Source organism: Neolamprologus multifasciatus, chromosome 6 (assembly GCF_963576455.1).
Source record: "Neolamprologus multifasciatus chromosome 6, fNeoMul1.2, whole genome shotgun sequence".
Taxonomy (NCBI): Eukaryota; Metazoa; Chordata; class Actinopteri; order Cichliformes; family Cichlidae; genus Neolamprologus; species Neolamprologus multifasciatus.
The window spans coordinates 34,372,927-34,390,742 of record NC_140444.1 but is presented as its reverse complement, the minus strand read 5'-3'; the positions used below and the strand labels follow the sequence as shown (position 1 = coordinate 34,390,742).

Below are 17,816 nucleotides of genomic sequence, written 5' to 3'. Positions count from 1 at the left end.
AGCTTCGGCACCTGGTGAGCTCATCACTGGACCCACTTCAGTTTGCCTACCAGCCTGGCATTGGAGCGGATGATGCCGTCATCCACCTCCTACATCGTTCCCTCGCTCACCTGGAGACCGCTGGAAGCACTGTGAGAATCATGTTCTTTGATTTCTCCAGTGCCTTCAACACTATTCTTCCCTCGGTCCTGAAGGACAAGCTGGAGAACTCTGGAGTGGACCATAACCTCACTACCTGGATTTTGGACCACCTCACTGACCGACCACAGTATGTGAGGACTCAGGGCTGTGTGTCAGACAGGGTCTTCTGCAGTACGGGGGCCCCACAGGGAACGGTTCTGGCTCTGTTCCTCTTCACCATCTACACTGCAGACGTCTCCCACAACTCCACCCAGTGCTTCCTGCAGAAGTTCTCTGATGACTCTGCAATAGTCGGCCTCATCACTGATGCGGACGACAAGGAGTACAGAGGTCTGACCCAAGACTTTGTGGACTGGTGCCAGCTGAACTACCTCCAGATCAACACCAGTAAAACCAAGGAGCTGGTGGTAGACTTCCGCAGGCACAAACATCCTCCACTGCAACCACTAAACATTCAAGGTATGGACATTGAAGCTGTGGACAGCTACAGGTACCTTGGTGTTCATCTGAACAACAAACTGGCCTGGACTCGTAATTCAGACGCCCTCCACAGGAAAGGGCAGAGCAGGCTGTACCTGCTGCGGAGACGCAGGTCGTTTGGAGTGGAGGGCCCACTCCTGAAGACCTTCTATGACTCTGTGGTGGCCTCTGCTATCTTTTATGGTGTGGTCTGCTGGGGTGGCAGCATCTCTGCCGGGGACAGGAAGAGACTGAACAGGCTGATCAGAAGGGCCAGCTGTGTTATAGGATGCCCTCTGGACCCAGTGGAGGTGGCGAGTGACAGGAGAATGGTTACCAAGCTGTCATCCCTGTTGGACAACATCTCCCACCCCATGCAGGAGACTCTGACAGCACTGAGCAGCTCCTTCAGTGGCTGCGGTTGAGATTTCGCAGGTCTTTCCTCCCCACTGCTGTCAGACTCCACAACAAAGACTCCAACTGATCAAACACACACATCCACACATGTGCAATAACACTAATGTGTAATAATCTTTATCTGACAAAGTTGTATTTTTACTCAGTTGTATAAAGCATTTGTATTCTATTTTTATCCTATTGTATATTTTATTCTATTTATTCTACTCTATATAGTATTTTATTTTATTCTATTCTGTATAGTTGTGTACAGTATTGTAATTTTTGCTATAAAACTTTTGCACTGTCCACTTCCTGCTGTGACAGAACAAATTTCCCACCTGTGGGACTAATAAAGGTTATCTTATCTTATCTTATCCTTGGAGTCTGTCCACAGATGCAACAGATGATAACGAAGGGGGATCATCCAAATTAAACCTTGTGTATTTTTTGTTTGTTTATTTGTTTCCTTTTAAGGGTTTAGTCATAATGCAATACATATAAATAAAGAAAATGTTTTTAAAAATGGAAATATTTAGTAGGAATAAAACTTAAATGACGAAAATGATGTACAAATTAAAAGTCGAGTGCTGCAGAATGTCTATTGTTGATGTGTTAATGTGCTGAAAACGCTGCAACAAGGCAGTTCCTGTTGTAACGACGTTGCCTAAACTTCTTGATTTTTCCTTGTTTGACTGCTGTTTGTGTGTAGCTGTTTGGGAACTTAAAACTAACTGAGGATGATGGAATCAATGAGCACAATAACTTCAGAACCTTCTTCATGGCCCTAATGCTGCTGTTCAGGTAAGATTTTACTTCCTCTCTTCTTCTCCTGTTGACGCTCAGTCTTTTTCTCCTTAGAAGCAGAAGGACAGTAGCACTGATGTGCTATTGCATATGTTATCATATCTTCTATATTAATAATCTTCTATATTCATATCAAGCCTCTTTTTTTAATGTCTCTCATAGGAGTGCTACGGGTGAAGCGTGGCAAGAGATCATGTTGGCTTGCCTGGATAGGAAGGAGTGTGATCCTGAATCAGGGAATGATAAAAAAGAATGTGGCAGCACCTTCGCTTACACATACTTTGTCTCCTTTATCTTCTTGTGCTCTTTTCTGGTGAGAAAACCCACTGAATACATTTTACGCAGTTGATCAAAATATGGGTGATAGAGCAGGTCGCCAATCACAAGGTCGGTGGCTGCTTCAGTCGATGCGTCAAAGCATTCTTGGGCTAAATACTGAAACCCGAAAAACTCCTATGCATCCATCAGAGTGTGAATGTTAGTTCAAAGTGCATAGGTATAGATAAAAGCATTGTATGAATGTGATTGATTAGGTGAAATTTGTACTAGAAAGTGCTTTAAGTAGGGCAAGAAGGCCACTATGTAAGCATTTCAGTCCATTCCACTCACCCGCCACTTTGTTAGGTACACCTATTCAACTGCTTGATAAAGCAAATATCTAATCAACTAATCAAATCACAGAGATTGAATGCATTTAGGCATTCAGACGTGATCAAGAAAATCTGCTTAATATGTCAGACGTGTGACACTTTGTTTTTTGCCAGATTGGCTGGACGGGGTATTTCAGAAACCTCTGATCTACCGTGATTTCCCCATATAGCCATCTCTAAGATATATAGAGAACGGTCAGAAAATGAGAAAATATTCAGTTCTCTGGGTACAAATGCCTTGCTGATGTCAGACATCAGAGGAGAATCACCAGTCAGCTTCGATCTGATTGGAAGGCAAGAGTAACTCAAATAACCAGTCATTACAACCATGGTGTGTATGAGTATCTGTGAGTGTACAATACTTCAAATCTTTGAAGCAGAAGGCCACAACAAGTAGCACTCCTGTCAACAGAAAACAGGAAACTGAGGCTGAGGCTCAACAGAAGTGAATAAAATGTTGCCTGGACTGTTGATTTCTGCTGTAACAATAAAATGGAACATGAAAGCATGGGTCCATCCTGCCTCGTATCACCAGCCACTTTGCTGCTTCCAGCAGTATAACATGCTCAGATCATCTCAAACTGGTTTCTTGAAATAAAATCAGTACATAAATGGCCTCCGCATTCCTCCAGCATACGCTAGAAATAGAGATTTGTTTAATGAATGTGCAGCTGATAGATCTGCAGCACCCGTGTGATGCTGTCGTGTCAATATGGACCAAAATCTCTGAAGAATATTTCCAGCACCTTGTTGAATCTGTGCCAGATCTGAAGGCAAAACATGGGTCCAGCCCAGGGCTAACATGTACCTAATAAAGTGGCCAGTGAGGGTATGTTATTGTTTGAAGAAATTTTTTACATCACTGTGTTTGCGACGTACTTGTTCCAGATGCTGAATCTGTTTGTGGCTGTCATCATGGACAATTTTGAGTACCTGACTAGAGACTCTTCCATCCTGGGGCCTCATCACCTGGATGAGTATGTAAGGATATGGGCCGAGTACGACCCTGCCGCCTGGTGAGTGACACACAGGTGGACTCAAATCCACACAAAAATACAACTAAAACACACACTGCACACTGTTGGAAAGTTCTCTGTTAAAAGACATTAAAGTTCATGGCAGCTAGATTTTACAGCGATATACTGTTATTTTACCGTGTACCTACACTAACCTCCAAAAATGGCATCTTAGTGTAAAAAAACCCTTATAGTACTGTATTATATTAAAGTCTTACAAAATAATACTTTTTGAATACCATTGTACTGTTACCATTATAATGCTTCCAGGCTAACGTCCTTATACACTGGGGTGCACATAAGTGGTCCGCAGGTGCGCAATCTCTGTCAAAATAAAAGACATGCACCAGATAAGAAGTTGCAACGCGCGTTTGCGTACGTAAGATTTTCCGGAGGAGGACAGACATTTGTTTAGAACTCTTAAAGATGTTAAAGAAGCTCCTTTAAGCAATTACTTTGGTGTTCCTCCACCTCCAAAGAAATGTCACAAGGAGTCCGAACCGCAAAAGAAGCGTGTATTCTCGGAAAAGTGGTTACAGGAGGTGAGCTGGCTTCAAACAAATGATGAACGCACAGAGAGGTGGTGCAGAATATGCCGTGAAAATCCCACTCTGGCGGACAAAAACAGTGCCTTTTATATGGACGCAAACACGCGTTGCAACTTCTTATCTGGTGCACGACAGTGAATGCGCACGTGCGGACCACTTATGTGCACCCCTGCATATAAACCTTATTTTGGTAAAATGTAACTACATTAATTCGTTTAATTTTCTTTATTTATTGTTCTTTATAATAACCTTATTCCAACCCCCTCACCACATTGTACAGTCATGGAAATGCTCCCTGAAGCCTGACATGATGCTGCAGTAGTCTCAGTCCTGACAGTTCATTGCTAGATAAGCCTTAGCACTGTTCTTGGCCACACAAGTACTAGAAACAACATCACATTTTCACAACAGCTGAAGTAGAAACACAAAATAGCTGAGATAATCAAAATAAAACACGATAAATATTTGAAGCAGCCAACAAAAAAACATAAAAATGCTGCTGTTTTTATATTTTGTACCGCTCTCTGTGGCCACGTACAGCCCATTTTGATGTTAAGTGGGTCGCCCCAGTGAAACAGTTCAGCTACACGTTTAATATCTGAGATGTCTACATAGAAGAAAAGAAACATGCAAACACAACAATATTTCTCAGTTTTTCCACATGATAAAAAAACATGTTGCTGTAGTAAATGAAAGCAATCTCTCAGCATGATTCTTGCGCTTAACCTGTAAGAAATAAATATGAGTTACGAGAACTTAATAAAATTCATCTGAAAGTCCAAAATTTATGCCTCCTTCACATTTTCCAAAGCTGTCCAGTGGGTCAGATTGGTGTGTTTGCCAGGCCAATTCTGGCCCCCGGGCCTTATGTTTGACACCCCTGATCTACACATATGTATAAATAGTCTTTTGCTGAATGTAAAGTAACATCTTAACCCCTGACTTTCTCTCCTGCCCTGAAATGGGTAAAGTCTGCTGTCGTGCCGATGTCTTATCCGAGAAGCGTGCAGATCAAATGGGATCTACAACGTGTGATGATAGTTCAGAGTGGGACAGTTAAGGCTGGCCTGCTTGAGCATTTTCCAACCATCGATTTCTCTTTTTCCTCTCTCTCTCTCATAACTTTAAATGCCTTCTCTTCCAAAGTTGAGATGAATGTGACCCTCCCTTCTCCCCTGTGAATTTTGAGCGTGCATGCTAAAGATGATTTTCTGAATCTCTCTGCTTTTTTTTTCTTTCTCTTCTTTCTGCTCCCTTTGTATTTCTTTTCTCTCTCTCTGTATTTTGTGTGTTCCCTCACCTAACCTCCCCTCCTTGTATTTTTCTTGCAGCGGGCGCATACATTATAAGGATATGTACAGTTTATTGCGAGTTATCTCCCCTCCTCTGGGCCTTGGCAAGAAGTGCCCACATAGGGTGGCCTGCAAGGTTTGGACCAAACCCCTAAAGCACAAACTTAAACGCAACCTGCTCGCCTTTAAGAGACTGGAATGAATGTTGCTCTCTATCACTCTTAAAACCAATTTGTTCTTACTTCAACTTTTTGATTTCCATTGGTTTGAGTTTTCTTTTTGGGTTTGCTTTAAGCTCATTTCACCATTTAACCATTTTTTTGGTGGGGGGGGTTCTGTTGTATATGCATTCTGACATGACAATGAGAATGTTTGGGACAATGCAGAAATGCACACACACACTCACTCTCTTGTACACACTCACACACACACACACTGATACCAGTGTGTGAAGCATGAGGTGGTGCACTGCACTTGCTATTGTCTTCTGACTGAAAGCTGGGGAAAATTACACTGACATGTTTACTTTGAATTCAGGATTGTGTAAACATTAGACTTTAGACTCCAGTCAGCCATTGTGTTTTATTTCTGCTTGCTGTCTAATTTTGCCTGGGCAGAAAATGGTTGAGCAATGTGCATTGTTCTTGTTTGAGTTGGGGTTCGGGTGCGGGAGGCAGGGGTTATTACAGAGCCATACAAAGAGAGTTTGGTCTGAGCTTAACAGCCAGTGTTTTCCAGCCATGTGTCACAGGAAGTCAAACGTGTGCAGATTTTGATTGTACTGAAGCAGCTCATTCAGGTGATAGACACTAGTTAAACTAGCAAGTACGAGCTCTTGTTGCTAGCTGAAATGAAAAGCTGCTACATCTTTAACTTCCATGGCACATGTTTGGGAACAGCTGTCCTAACCTGTTTGTAATATTACATTTTAAAGCCACTATGTGTAGTCTTTTGTGCATTTATACTGATAGATTACTCATTCAAAAATAGAACATATTTCTTTAAAATAGATCGCAGAAACACTAAAACATTGTGTTTTATGTCACTAGGAAAAAATTGCCATAGTTCAGCCAAAATCTTGTTATTACGCTTCAATTTTAGAAATATGGCCATCTTGGCTTTTGGAAATCATTGCTACATTATAACCTAGTGTTAACAAGGTGTGATCAAACATTATAGGGCTATATTACATACACAAATACCTGCCCATTAACAGTAATTCCACAAAGCAAAACTGGAGCCAGGACCGCTTAGAAAGTTTTATGTACAATTAGTCATATAGAAAGACATATTATTTATCAGATAATTGCATTAACCCTCTGAGGTCAAAGTCATCGTATATAGCAAATCTAACCCTAAACCCATACTTTGAAGAAAGGCAAAACAGACTCTTTTTGATATATTTTTGATTGTCTAGCCTTAGCCATCATCAATGATGATCCTAGAAGGTTAAAAGTGTGCCAACAAATCTACAAACACTTCACTTCAGCAACTCCAACTAGTTTATCATAACTTGGTCTGTATCTCTAGAAATGTAGCAGCATGTCACATTAGCGCAGGTCACAAGGCTGTGAATGGCCCATTCTGATCAGCATTTGTTTATATGTTACAAATTTTTTAGTAACTGGAATTTAATTTGGTGATTGAGAATGGAAGAGAGGAAACTCCACTGCCACCTGGTGTTGGTGGTAAAATCGCAGAGCTCGGGGATAAATGCTAACAGCATTGGCTACTTGTATAGTGTGTATGGTAGGCTCTACATTTATTCAAAGTCGAAGTATAAACTAAGATGGATTTTCTGAATAATTGGAGTCAGTCTCAAGTGTCCAGTTGAGGAATTGCAGTTTTTCTTCACTTCCTTATCGGGTTGTCCTTGTAGCACAAAAGGTTGTTTCAGATATAATGATTGAAAGTTTTTTTTTTGAGTAGCTTCTTTTCTAAACCCTTCTTAACTTGTATGGACTTTCAAACCAGTACACATAGTGGCTTTAAAAATTAGACACACCAAAACCAGTATGTAGCCTGTTACATTACCTTTATATAAAATGCACCTTGTACTTTTAGCACAGTAATATCGAAGTTAAACGTACTTTTGCAATACTTTTCCTAAAGCTAAAAGGACTAGCTACTATTAACTATTTTCATAAGACAACAAATCAGCTATCAAACGACCTCCTTTAGTTCTTTAAGTATAATTTTCATGTAAAATCAATCTGCAGGAGTTGGGTAACTGTTATCTGAAGTACTGTGATGAGATGGCCAAACTTGCTCTGCTTGTGGCTCTGGTGTGTGGGGGACAAAAAAGGAAAGGGGCAGGGTGTGTGTGTGGTTTGGGGCGAGGACTCTTGACATTAAAAAATAGTCTTGTGTCCACCAGGTACCTCTTAGTAACTGCTTGTGTCGGCAGAGGTTCGTGGGAAGATTTGTTAGTCATACCGTTTACATTTGCTTTTTGAAGCCACTGCTAAGTAGCCAGTTGAAGCGAACTTACAATTTATTTTTAATTCACATTGTAGTATTTAACAGTTAAAAAACCCAAACAATCTGCATCAGGCTGCAGATACGTGTGTTCACAATGTTACACCTTTCCATCTGTTAAGTTGTTCTTGTCCTCTATTGACTGAGTTATATTTGAGTTGTTAGACGTCTAATGTGTCTGTAGTATGAGACCTGTTGTATACAGGGTGTATCAGAAGAACCACCCAATTTCAAAAGGCTATATTTGTTTAAGTAATAGACATAGAACTTTGCAGTAAAGTTTTAAATACATGGCTGAATAAAAAGCTTTACGACAAACGTACGATGTTCACAAGTGCTCGATCTGTCTCCCTCCGGATGCATAACATACATCCATATGATAATCAAACTCATCCTATACTTTTGCGAGCATGTCTGGAGGCATGGCAGCCTCTAGCAATCATGCAAAACTCTCAAATCCACTCTTTCTAACAGTACGTCTTTTGATTATTACTGCGAAATTGAAGTACTTTGAAACTGAATGGTTCTTTTTGAGGTGCTTTGTACCCTTCAGTAGATATTCCACTTCATTCAACCTAAACTAATAGGTACAAGCTATCTGGACAGGCTAATTCAGTTGCATTTTATTGTATTATAAACAACTAATGGTTCTCAAACAACCAAAACTTTTTGAATACCTTCTACTGAGCTGCTACCCTTGTTGTAAATGTGTCGTGACCTTTCCCATCTTGAGGGAGGGCTCCCCTGAACATCTAAAGGCACAGCTGTGAGTGGAGGTTCCTGGTGGAGACTAAGCCTCAATAATGGACTGCATTGACTTGTCACTGTGACTCACTCCGATCTCTGCAGCGGTGCTTTCTTTGCCTGCTAGAAGCCCCGCTGCCAGTTCTATCCGAGCGGCGAAAGAGGGCACCGACTTTTAACGAAAAAAAATACCCACTCAAATCCCCTTTTCGACTCGCATAGAACGGTATAGCAAGTAACTAAACTAAATAACACCTCCTCCAACCCTCCCCTTCCCTAACCTTTCTCCCTGCCTTCCTCCCTTCCCTCCTCTTCTCTCCACTAACGTTACAATATATCAAACTAGAAGCCACGTAACACACCCCCCCTTTCTCTCTCGTTCTCTTTCCTTCTCTTTTTCTCTCACCACAGCAACCACATATCCACAGTGATCAAAACAATAACCTCTGTGTATTTGTTTCCCCCCCTCTTCCTTTCCTTTGTCGGTTTCTTTTTATTTCTCCTCATGTCTCCCCCGAACACACCTCTGTCTGTCTGTCTCCGTCCTTCCCTCTTAATCCTCCTCTTCCTCCCTCCCCCCCATTGTTTTTCTTTCTTACGTTTTTACGTCGTCCGTCTTTGTTTTGTCTGGTGTGGGTGTGTTGGTGTATGGGGTGTTGGATGCATGTGCATATATGGTGTACGTGTGTGTGTGTGTGTTCGTGGCCACTCCAGCGGCCGGATCAGTTACACAGACATGTATCAGATGCTAAGACACATGTGTCCGCCGCTAGGCCTCGGGAAGAGGTGTCCCGCCCGGGTCGCCTATAAGGTAGACTCGCCCCCCACCTTACCCCTCCACCCCCCTCAGCCACCACCCTCACCTCCTCCTCTTCCTCCCCTCTCCCATCATTCATTTCTTTCTCCTTTTCCCCATCCATAAAGTCTCCGTTCTTCAGCCTCCCCATCGCTGGGGAAGAGAACCTCTTCTCTTTCATTTGCTCAAGCCTCCCTGTCCCTTTTCCTCCTCCTCCTTCTTACCCACTCTCCTCCACCTCCCTCCCTTCTTCCCTCCCTCCTCCCAGCGGTGTTCTCCTCATTGTCTGTTAGTGGTGGTTGTGGTGGTGGTGAGCGCTGTCCTCTCTTCTTTCTCTCCGACCGCGGGGATGGAGGGATGGGCTTTTGTCGTGAAGTGCAGTGATAGTGGATTGGTAGTCAGTCCTCTTTCTTTGATTTCCTCCCGTCAAGCCACAGGAGTAAGGGAACGGAGGAGGCTTTGCCAGTCCTTCTGCAACCTGCACGGACGCAAGCAAAACACAGTTAAAGCACAGGTGTAACTTAGAAAGTAAGAAAACTTTCAGACGTCCATGTGTTTTTAGATTGGTGTAAGTCCACTAAATATTAATGACTACGTTCAGTTTTCATTTATTTATAGCCTATTTTGTTCTGAAACATTCAAACTTAAGAAAAAAAATTGTTTTAAAATATACATCTACTTAATCTACATTTATTCATTATTTATTACAGGTTTGCATTTTAAAATTATGTCCTATAAAATGCTTATAGAAATTTTTAGTGCAGTGAAATTATGCTTGAAAAATTGTGAAAAATACATAATTTCCACACGCCATTGATTTATTTCAGGAAACATATACAAGCAACACTTAAATTGAGATAATTTTATTAAGGGTTTTGTTCACGCAGTGCAATATTTGCTTACGATGCGGGTACAGAAGGACCGGCAGTGGTTTCTGTCTTCAAACCTCTGTGCCTCTTATTCCTGTGGATGGCTCTATTATTCTGTGTATTATGTAATACACACGCACACACACATTACCATACACATATACAATGCTTGTACAAACATGTTCTGGCCCTTGTAGTTTTTTCCTCATTTTTCAAGATGATTTTTTGACATTCAAGCATCTTTGGCTTCTTTGTTCCTCAGACCACCAGTGTAGAGATTTGGATTGAGCATTTCAGCATTCACTGTCTCTTCGTCTTATTGTCTGCTCTCTCTTTACACCTCAGCTGAGTCCTTCTCAACCTGTCCTTCTTCTTATTGCCATCCAGATTCACTAAAACACTGTTGACAAGATGGTTTGGTGCTTTTTGTGCTTCAACCAGGAGGGAAGTGATTTCTCTGATTATTTATTTTTTTAATGACATCAAATTAAGTTTTTTTTTAAATTAAAATCAGGAAATATGTAACTTACACCTAGAAATTCAGTAACAGCTCAGAGGGTTTTGTGGTTAGCAGTACTCGCTGTATCTGAAGGCAATTATTAGGAGCCAAAATTCACTTTTCACAGAAAATTTATTTCAATTTTTTATTCAGTTTTATTCAATTTATTTGTCGCGAGAATTGAGAAGGAGGGAGACGAAACAAAGCTACTCACAAGTGTGTAGGTTGTAAAATACACTACTGGAAAATTATTAATAGTGACTGTGTTCCCTTTTTGGTGAACCACACTATAGTTATTGAGATGTTATACTCTTTAAAAACAGTAATATTTATGGTCACGGTCTTCTTTGTAGGGTTGGCGTGAAAGGATCTAATCTCTAACATGCGATGGTGTTGGTTGAAAAAGAAATTAGAAACATGCTGCTTACCTGAAGCAGGAGCTCAGAAATAGTAGCTCAGAAAGTTGGGAATCGATAGCTACGGTGTATCTAGAAAGTACTGACGGTACTTCACTATTTCCAGCTTTTGTAATGTTACAACTTTTTTCCAAAATGGTTTAAATGTCTTTTATTACCTCAAAATTTTACTTTACTTTTTTTGCAAGGTTATTACAAATATGTTAATTATTTGAAGAATTCACAGCAAAAAAAAAAGTCCCTTAAAATTATTTCCCAAGAAACAACAGTCACTAATTCACGCAAATACTTAATGAATTGGCCAACTCTGTTTACCCAGCACCAAATTAGATCTGCCTGCTCCTGTAATGAGCTACACCTGATATGACTCCTAAAGTCAATTATCTGTATGTGCAGTATCTCCAAATATCTGTGTGTACAGTAGCCTCCCATTTATTATATGTGGTGAGTGAAAAGCAGGAATTTTAACAATTATTAGAAAATCTCCAGCGTTACTCATTTCTGTTGAATCTGGATGTCAGTAATCTTTGTACTATCCATTTGCTTCTCTCATTCTTCCTTTTCCTCTGTTTTCCTCTTCTCTCCACTGACCTTCTGCTTCAGCTATCCTTTCCCTCGCATTCTTCTGTCTTTCTACTTCTACATCCACTTGTCTGTCACCAATTAGGAGCCATCTTCACTCCTTCATTACATCCCTCTGTCAAGCCCACTCTGTCTCCACTTTACCTCTCCTTCCTGTTCTTTCTCTTGGTTTCCTCTCCAGTATGTCAAACTGTCTTGGCACTAGCACCCATCACATACTTCAGCCATCAGAACCTTCCAGTATTCATTTACACAAATCCGACGAAAAGAAGTCAATTAAAGAACCTTGTGATATGAGAAACAGTTAATGAATAAAGAGGGGAAGGTTTACATTGCTCTTAATATTTAGGCAAAGTTCTTGATCTTCACTTTGGTGGACACAAAGCCCTTTACTCAAAGTAAAAAAAAGAAAAAGCTGTTAAATGTGTATTGCTACGACAGATTGTCTCTTTTGAACTGACCTCTGTCAGTGTTGTTTTTAGTCTTCGTCTTTATCTTTTGTCGTGTTCTGTAATTTTCAGCCTCTCTTTTCTCTTTTCTATCTGCACACACACTCTCAGTTCTCCTCTCAGTTTAAATCACACTGACTCACGTTCTCTTGATTCCTCTTTTACTCTTTCAGTGTTTTCACAACCCTCCTCTCCCTGCTCATTCTCACCTTTACCTTTTTATCTGTAACTACATCTCATGACCAAGCTTAGAGTTGCCTAGTTTAGCCCGACTAACTGTTATCCCTGCCATGTGTCCCCTTTGATACGCCCCGGTCCCCTTACCCTACAGCTCTATTACCACAAAGTCTGGTTGGTCCAAAACCAAAAAAATAAATAAAATAAACAGAAAAAACAGAACTTCAATCATCTGTTTTTTAAACTTCTATATGATTTTTTTTCTTCTTTCAGGGAATGCCACAACTCTAATCCTCTCTAACTCTTACACCCCCTTAAGACACTGCACCCGTCTGGCATTGAGAGAGATCTTGACTTGATACGAAGTAACACCTCGCTGTCCAATTTGACTTTAGGGCAGCCATGAATGTAAAAAGTAGAAGGAGAAAATAAAAGAAGAATCCAAAAAGTGTGAAATTACCTGTCAATCAGTAGGATCAATCCGATTGGATTGAGGATACTCTCTTTGCGCGGATGCACGGCTGCTTGTATTGTAAAAGTGGGTTTTAAGGGAAGTCATGGGGAGTAGTGGGCTGGGTGGGAAGAGTTTGGGCTTAGATAGTGGGAGTGAAGTAAATGCATGTTGCATGCTGTGTCCGAGTTTGTTGGATTTTTCTATGGGGTGTTGCATGAAATCCTCTTTGTCGCATGGCTATGGGCGACATCGAGCCTGCCTGCCTGTTGCCTGTCGAGCGCTGTGGATGTTGGCCGATGCCCTTTGCCTGCTGCACACTTGGCTTTGGGCATGCCCGACACTTGCACACACTCAGGAACACAAGAGCACGTACACAACTCCACCGCCATCGTACTACCGTGCTTGCCATCGTGAGTGCCCAACGCTCATGTTCGTAGGTAAATCTGATGGATGTTAACTGGTCAAGATAGGAACGGCAAGCGACCTCAGCTGGCCTAGCTTGTTCAGTTCTATCTGCAGGTTTCTCCATTGGTTTTACCTGGTATAGACATGTAAAGACAGGGAACCTCTTTAGAGGTAGGGGGAGCTCTATAGCAGTTGCCTCAGTTAAACAAAACCACAGCAGTCTCCTGAAAAATAGCAGAATTACACCAGTGATACTGTTATTGTTCTTCAGTCAACTTATTTTGTCTCTAAAGGACTCCAATTAAGCACTCTTAATTGGAGTCTGTGCAAATAATTGTGTGTAAGTGTAGAGGGAAGGGATGATTGTTGGGGTAGGGTGGGGGGGGGGGGGGGGGTCGGGTCTGTGTATGTGTACTGTTATATCTATCTATATGTGTGTAACAACAGAGATGTGTAAATGCACCCATGCATTCACACATTTAGGGAACATGGGCACAGGTTGGGTCGGAGGCCATTTCGGCTCCGATTGTTCTTCCTTGTGGTTCTCAGCTCTCACAGTTGCTTAGCAGCAGATGGCCCTCATTGGATATAGCTGTGCTGTTTCGTAGAGTATCACTGGAAAAAAAAGAAACAGGAGACACTGGAACTCGACTATTCAACATTCTGTCATCACGTAAATGCTCTTGCACTTGCCAATGCAAAAAATTAGCAAAGCTGTGCAACAGACTTAACCCACGAATTCTCAAGAGTCACTCTATATGGCACACGTTTATCAGAGGATTCACTGACTCTACACCCAGGCATCTGTGCCTTAATTCTAATCTCTCTCAGGGAATATTGAATAAAACCTGGACAAATCCAATCCAAGTCCAGCTGGAATTGGCTGTAGTCTATGGAGCTCTCTCAACCCTGCCCCCAACCCCTCATCCCCTCCCCTTCCTGGAGGTTCAGGCACACCACAGTTCAGCAGGGACACATCCCTTTCTCATCCTCTCATCCCTGACTGGCTTTCCACAGAGGCTGCTGCGCATGGATCTACCGGTTGCTGATGACAACACGGTGCATTTTAACTCCACGCTCATGGCTCTGATAAGGACAGCACTGGACATAAAGATTGCTAAGGGTATGGTATGAAGTACTGTGACACTTTGAGTCTCTTTCTTCACAGTTTCTGTCTCTTTCTCTTGAGAAGTATGTTTTAGATTATTGTAGCAAATATGACAAATTGCTAACAAATTATTTTTTTGTTTTTGGGTGAATGTTTGGATGCCTGAATGGATAAATATATTTCTTTTTGGATTTCATGCCATTGTGCCTCTCTTTTGGTCGGTACCTTGCTCTTTTTGTGTCTGGGGGCTCTTCACATGTGGTCGGACGTCTCCATGTGTCTACAAATGTTCAATGTGTGTGCATGGACGCTTTTGGTACATGCTACCCAGGTGGTGCAGATAAGCACCAGATGGATGCAGAGCTTAGAAAGGAGATGATGGCTATCTGGCCCAACCTATCGCAGAAGACACTGGACTTGCTGGTTACCCCTCACAAGGGTAAGTTGTAGGAAAACAGCACAAAGTGGTGTCCGATCACCAACTCACCAAGAGGAAAGCTTCTACCAGCCAGTGTCATTCACTGCTTTGCATCTCCTGATCGGGGAACAACAACAAAAAACACACACATTAACAGTACTTACACACATGCATAGATTTACAAATGTAAATTCTTTGCAAATGTTGCTCCAATACTTTGGGCCAGAGCAAAATAGTACATGCATAAAGCCAGACTAATATCATCAATTGGGCGGTAAATTTCGATGGATGATGCCTCTTTGTCACACCGTGTCATTTGTGCTCAGAGTCAGTCATTTAATGAATCCAAATCCAGTTAACTTTACACTTTAGTTTTCAAAGTTACTTCAAAGCCTTCACTGTACATGAGGTTGGGTCAAAATTTAGCACTTAATCAATTGTAATAATTTTAACTCCAGGTCCAGGAGAGAATCATTTGTGGCACTAAATCATTTGGTAACTGGGAAGTTTTACTTGTTTTCTGATCATTCACTGGAAAACTTCAAAATTGTGCATTTTGGATAAACTTGGTTAAAATGTTAACACAAAAGGTCTCCTTTTTACCTCCTTGTAGGATTCTGTGTACATTTTCTACAGGACGACCAAAGTAAAAGTGTTGGACTATAATGACTAGCTCCAAAAAATTAGTATGTCATCAACAACACCTCATACCAGCTGTCAAGCACGGTGATGGAGTGATGATTTAGGATTGTTTTACAGCAATGGGACCTGGGCACCTTGCACTCATTCAGTCCACCATGAACTCATTCAAATGTGAGGCTGTGTCTCCCACAGCTAAAGTTCGGCCCAACATACAGCAGGTCAGTGATTCCAAGCACAGAAACAAATCTACAACAGAATGGATGAAAAAGAAAAAGATCAAGGTGCTACAATGAAGTCCAGACTGCAACCTGATTAAAATGCTGTGGAGAGTTAAATGAATGCCTGCAGACTTCAGTGAACAAAAGCAACAGTGGGCCAAAATTCCTCCACAACAATGTGAAAAACTGATTACTTGTACTTAGCCCTTATGTTTTGGTATCAGGCTCAGCTTCTAGCTGTAACTCCTGTGTCACTGTAATCTGCTAATATATCTTATGGCTCTGAAATGGAGGAGCATCATTAGTGCTCACATGTTCCCTGGGCATATCACATTGATCAGATAAATTTAGTCCTGAAGATGGCTTTTGTTGTAAGTTGAATACGCAGAGGGTATCTCGTTAAGTTCTCATAAAGACACAAGGGCTCAAATTCAGCAAACTAAGGGACCAACGTTTTGACCCATCCTCATGTAGTTGAAAAGGTGTTTATAGTAAAGTAAAATTTGATATGCCTTCACTAACTATACTAAAGTGATTGTACATAAAAAAGGTGGGAACTTTATTCAGCTTTGATTGATTTTAAATGGGATTACCCTTCAGATAACATGTACAGATACAGCATACCATACTTAGATTCACATGGGCACACAGACGCATCACATAAGAGTAGAAACAGCAGGGGTGGATAGTTTCACACCATGAAACTATCCACCCATTCAGTCATTCCTGTTATCAGGAGGTGCCTACTATAGAAGATCCTCTATAGAAGTCTTTTCACTACAGGAAGACTTTAAGATTAAACCTTTATACAAATGTAATGAATGTAAAGCCTGATTGGTTAAAAATGAGTTTATGAAAATGCATATACTGCATGTTTACTTCTTAGTACTTTGACCCAATGCATGGCATTGATTGAGATATAAGATATGTGTGGTCATATCTTATCACACATTGATATCAGTTTTAATGCTCGAAGACTTTTAGCCACGCCACTTTGAAAAGGGCGCCACAAGTATGCGGTGTAATCTAGTGATTCACAGTGTTCACAGACAGTTGAAACAAAGCTCAATATTTTTCTGATTTTAAATATTTATGTGTTTCACCCAAACTCTGGGGATACGTATCCGGAGTTTTTGGAAAAAAATTGAGCTCCTTTTTTTCTCAGGGATCACTTGGCTGTGGTGTCCACGTTTCTTAATGAGGTGGCTGCCTAGTCCTAAGCCTTCATATTAATCTATAAGGAATTTCTTTTCCTTGTATGATAAGATGAGAGCGAAATAATAAGAGCATGTCCTTTGAAAAGATATAAGAACAGCATCTGCCTGTGAAAAGACTACCAGCTTTGTTACTGTACTGTGTTGTGATATTGTATATGCCTGTAGTACACCAGCAAGTGAGCTTAACCTTGTTTCAGTTAAGGCTTCATTCGGGAATGTTTGCACAGTGGTTACTGATATTCTCCAAAAAAACAAAAAATTGTATTCGTTTGTTGAATGTTAAGTATTTTGATGAAGTAATACTGGTTCTTGTTTGCCCTTAGAAAGTGCAATATAATTTTTTTTGACAAGCTACAGTGTTCATAAGCAAGATATAATTTAAGAACCGCCAGAAATGCTCCTTTAACATTTAAAGGTATTTGCTATGTAAACTTTCAGACTGTGTGCTTGCTCATAAATTTCTCCCAAGAATTCATTTGTTTTCATATTTGCCGGGGTGGCTTTGTTCTGGGATCCTCCCACCCTGTAAAACGCATATGTGGAAATCCTAAGGTGGGAAGAACGCCAGTAAAATCGAGAGCAGACATCATTGATAACAAACATGACATTGATTAAGTCATAATGGAATGAAATGGAGAAGCTGGTGTGGAGGTGGGTTGCAAATCGGCTTGCAGTGGCAGCAGTAACTGTGTGCAGACTGAAGCAGTTTAAATAAACTTGGTCCCTATTCTCCCAACAAGAGCTCAAACTGTCCCACTGACATTCTGAAATGTATGAAAGCGGTCATGATACAACTCTTGGCTCAAACCATGAAATTGTCCCTGCTGCTACCTTCTTGAGAAAAACGTCATCGCTCGATGATACGGGGACGTGCCCATCAGTCTAGAACAGGGTAAATCTGGGCTCATCAGACCACATTACCTTCTTCTATTGGTCCAGAGTGTTTATGTGTTTATCCTTCCTAGCAAAACCCAAACCTTTCCAGTTGCTTAAATGGTTGGTAAACTTTTAATTAATTTTATTTGTATATTTGAT

The 17,816-nt window shown here is 41.1% G+C and overlaps 1 protein-coding gene across 12 annotated transcripts in view; it reads left to right on the top strand.

The window, feature by feature from the left end:
* cacna1ab (calcium channel, voltage-dependent, P/Q type, alpha 1A subunit, b) overlaps window positions 1-17,816 on the top strand; it is a 159,281-nt gene that overhangs the window by 115,386 nt on the left and 26,079 nt on the right. For 10 of the 12 annotated variants that reach the window (XR_014874764.1, XM_085164312.1, XM_085164314.1 and 7 more), the window contains exons 35-40: window positions 1,709-1,800; window positions 1,966-2,116; window positions 3,342-3,469; window positions 5,349-5,445; window positions 14,196-14,301; window positions 14,618-14,725. Coding sequence is in view for 11 of the 12 variants with exons in the window: in XM_085164312.1 (XP_085020438.1) it covers window positions 1,709-1,800; window positions 1,966-2,116; window positions 3,342-3,469; window positions 5,349-5,445; window positions 14,196-14,301; window positions 14,618-14,725 (682 nt within the window). In the remaining variant the exon portion in view is untranslated. Of the gene's footprint in view, window positions 1-1,708; window positions 1,801-1,965; window positions 2,117-3,341; window positions 3,470-5,348; window positions 5,446-9,245; window positions 9,343-14,195; window positions 14,302-14,617; window positions 14,726-17,816 lie in introns of all 12 variants that reach the window. The other 2 variants (XM_085164310.1, XM_085164308.1) reach the window with 1 other exon arrangement.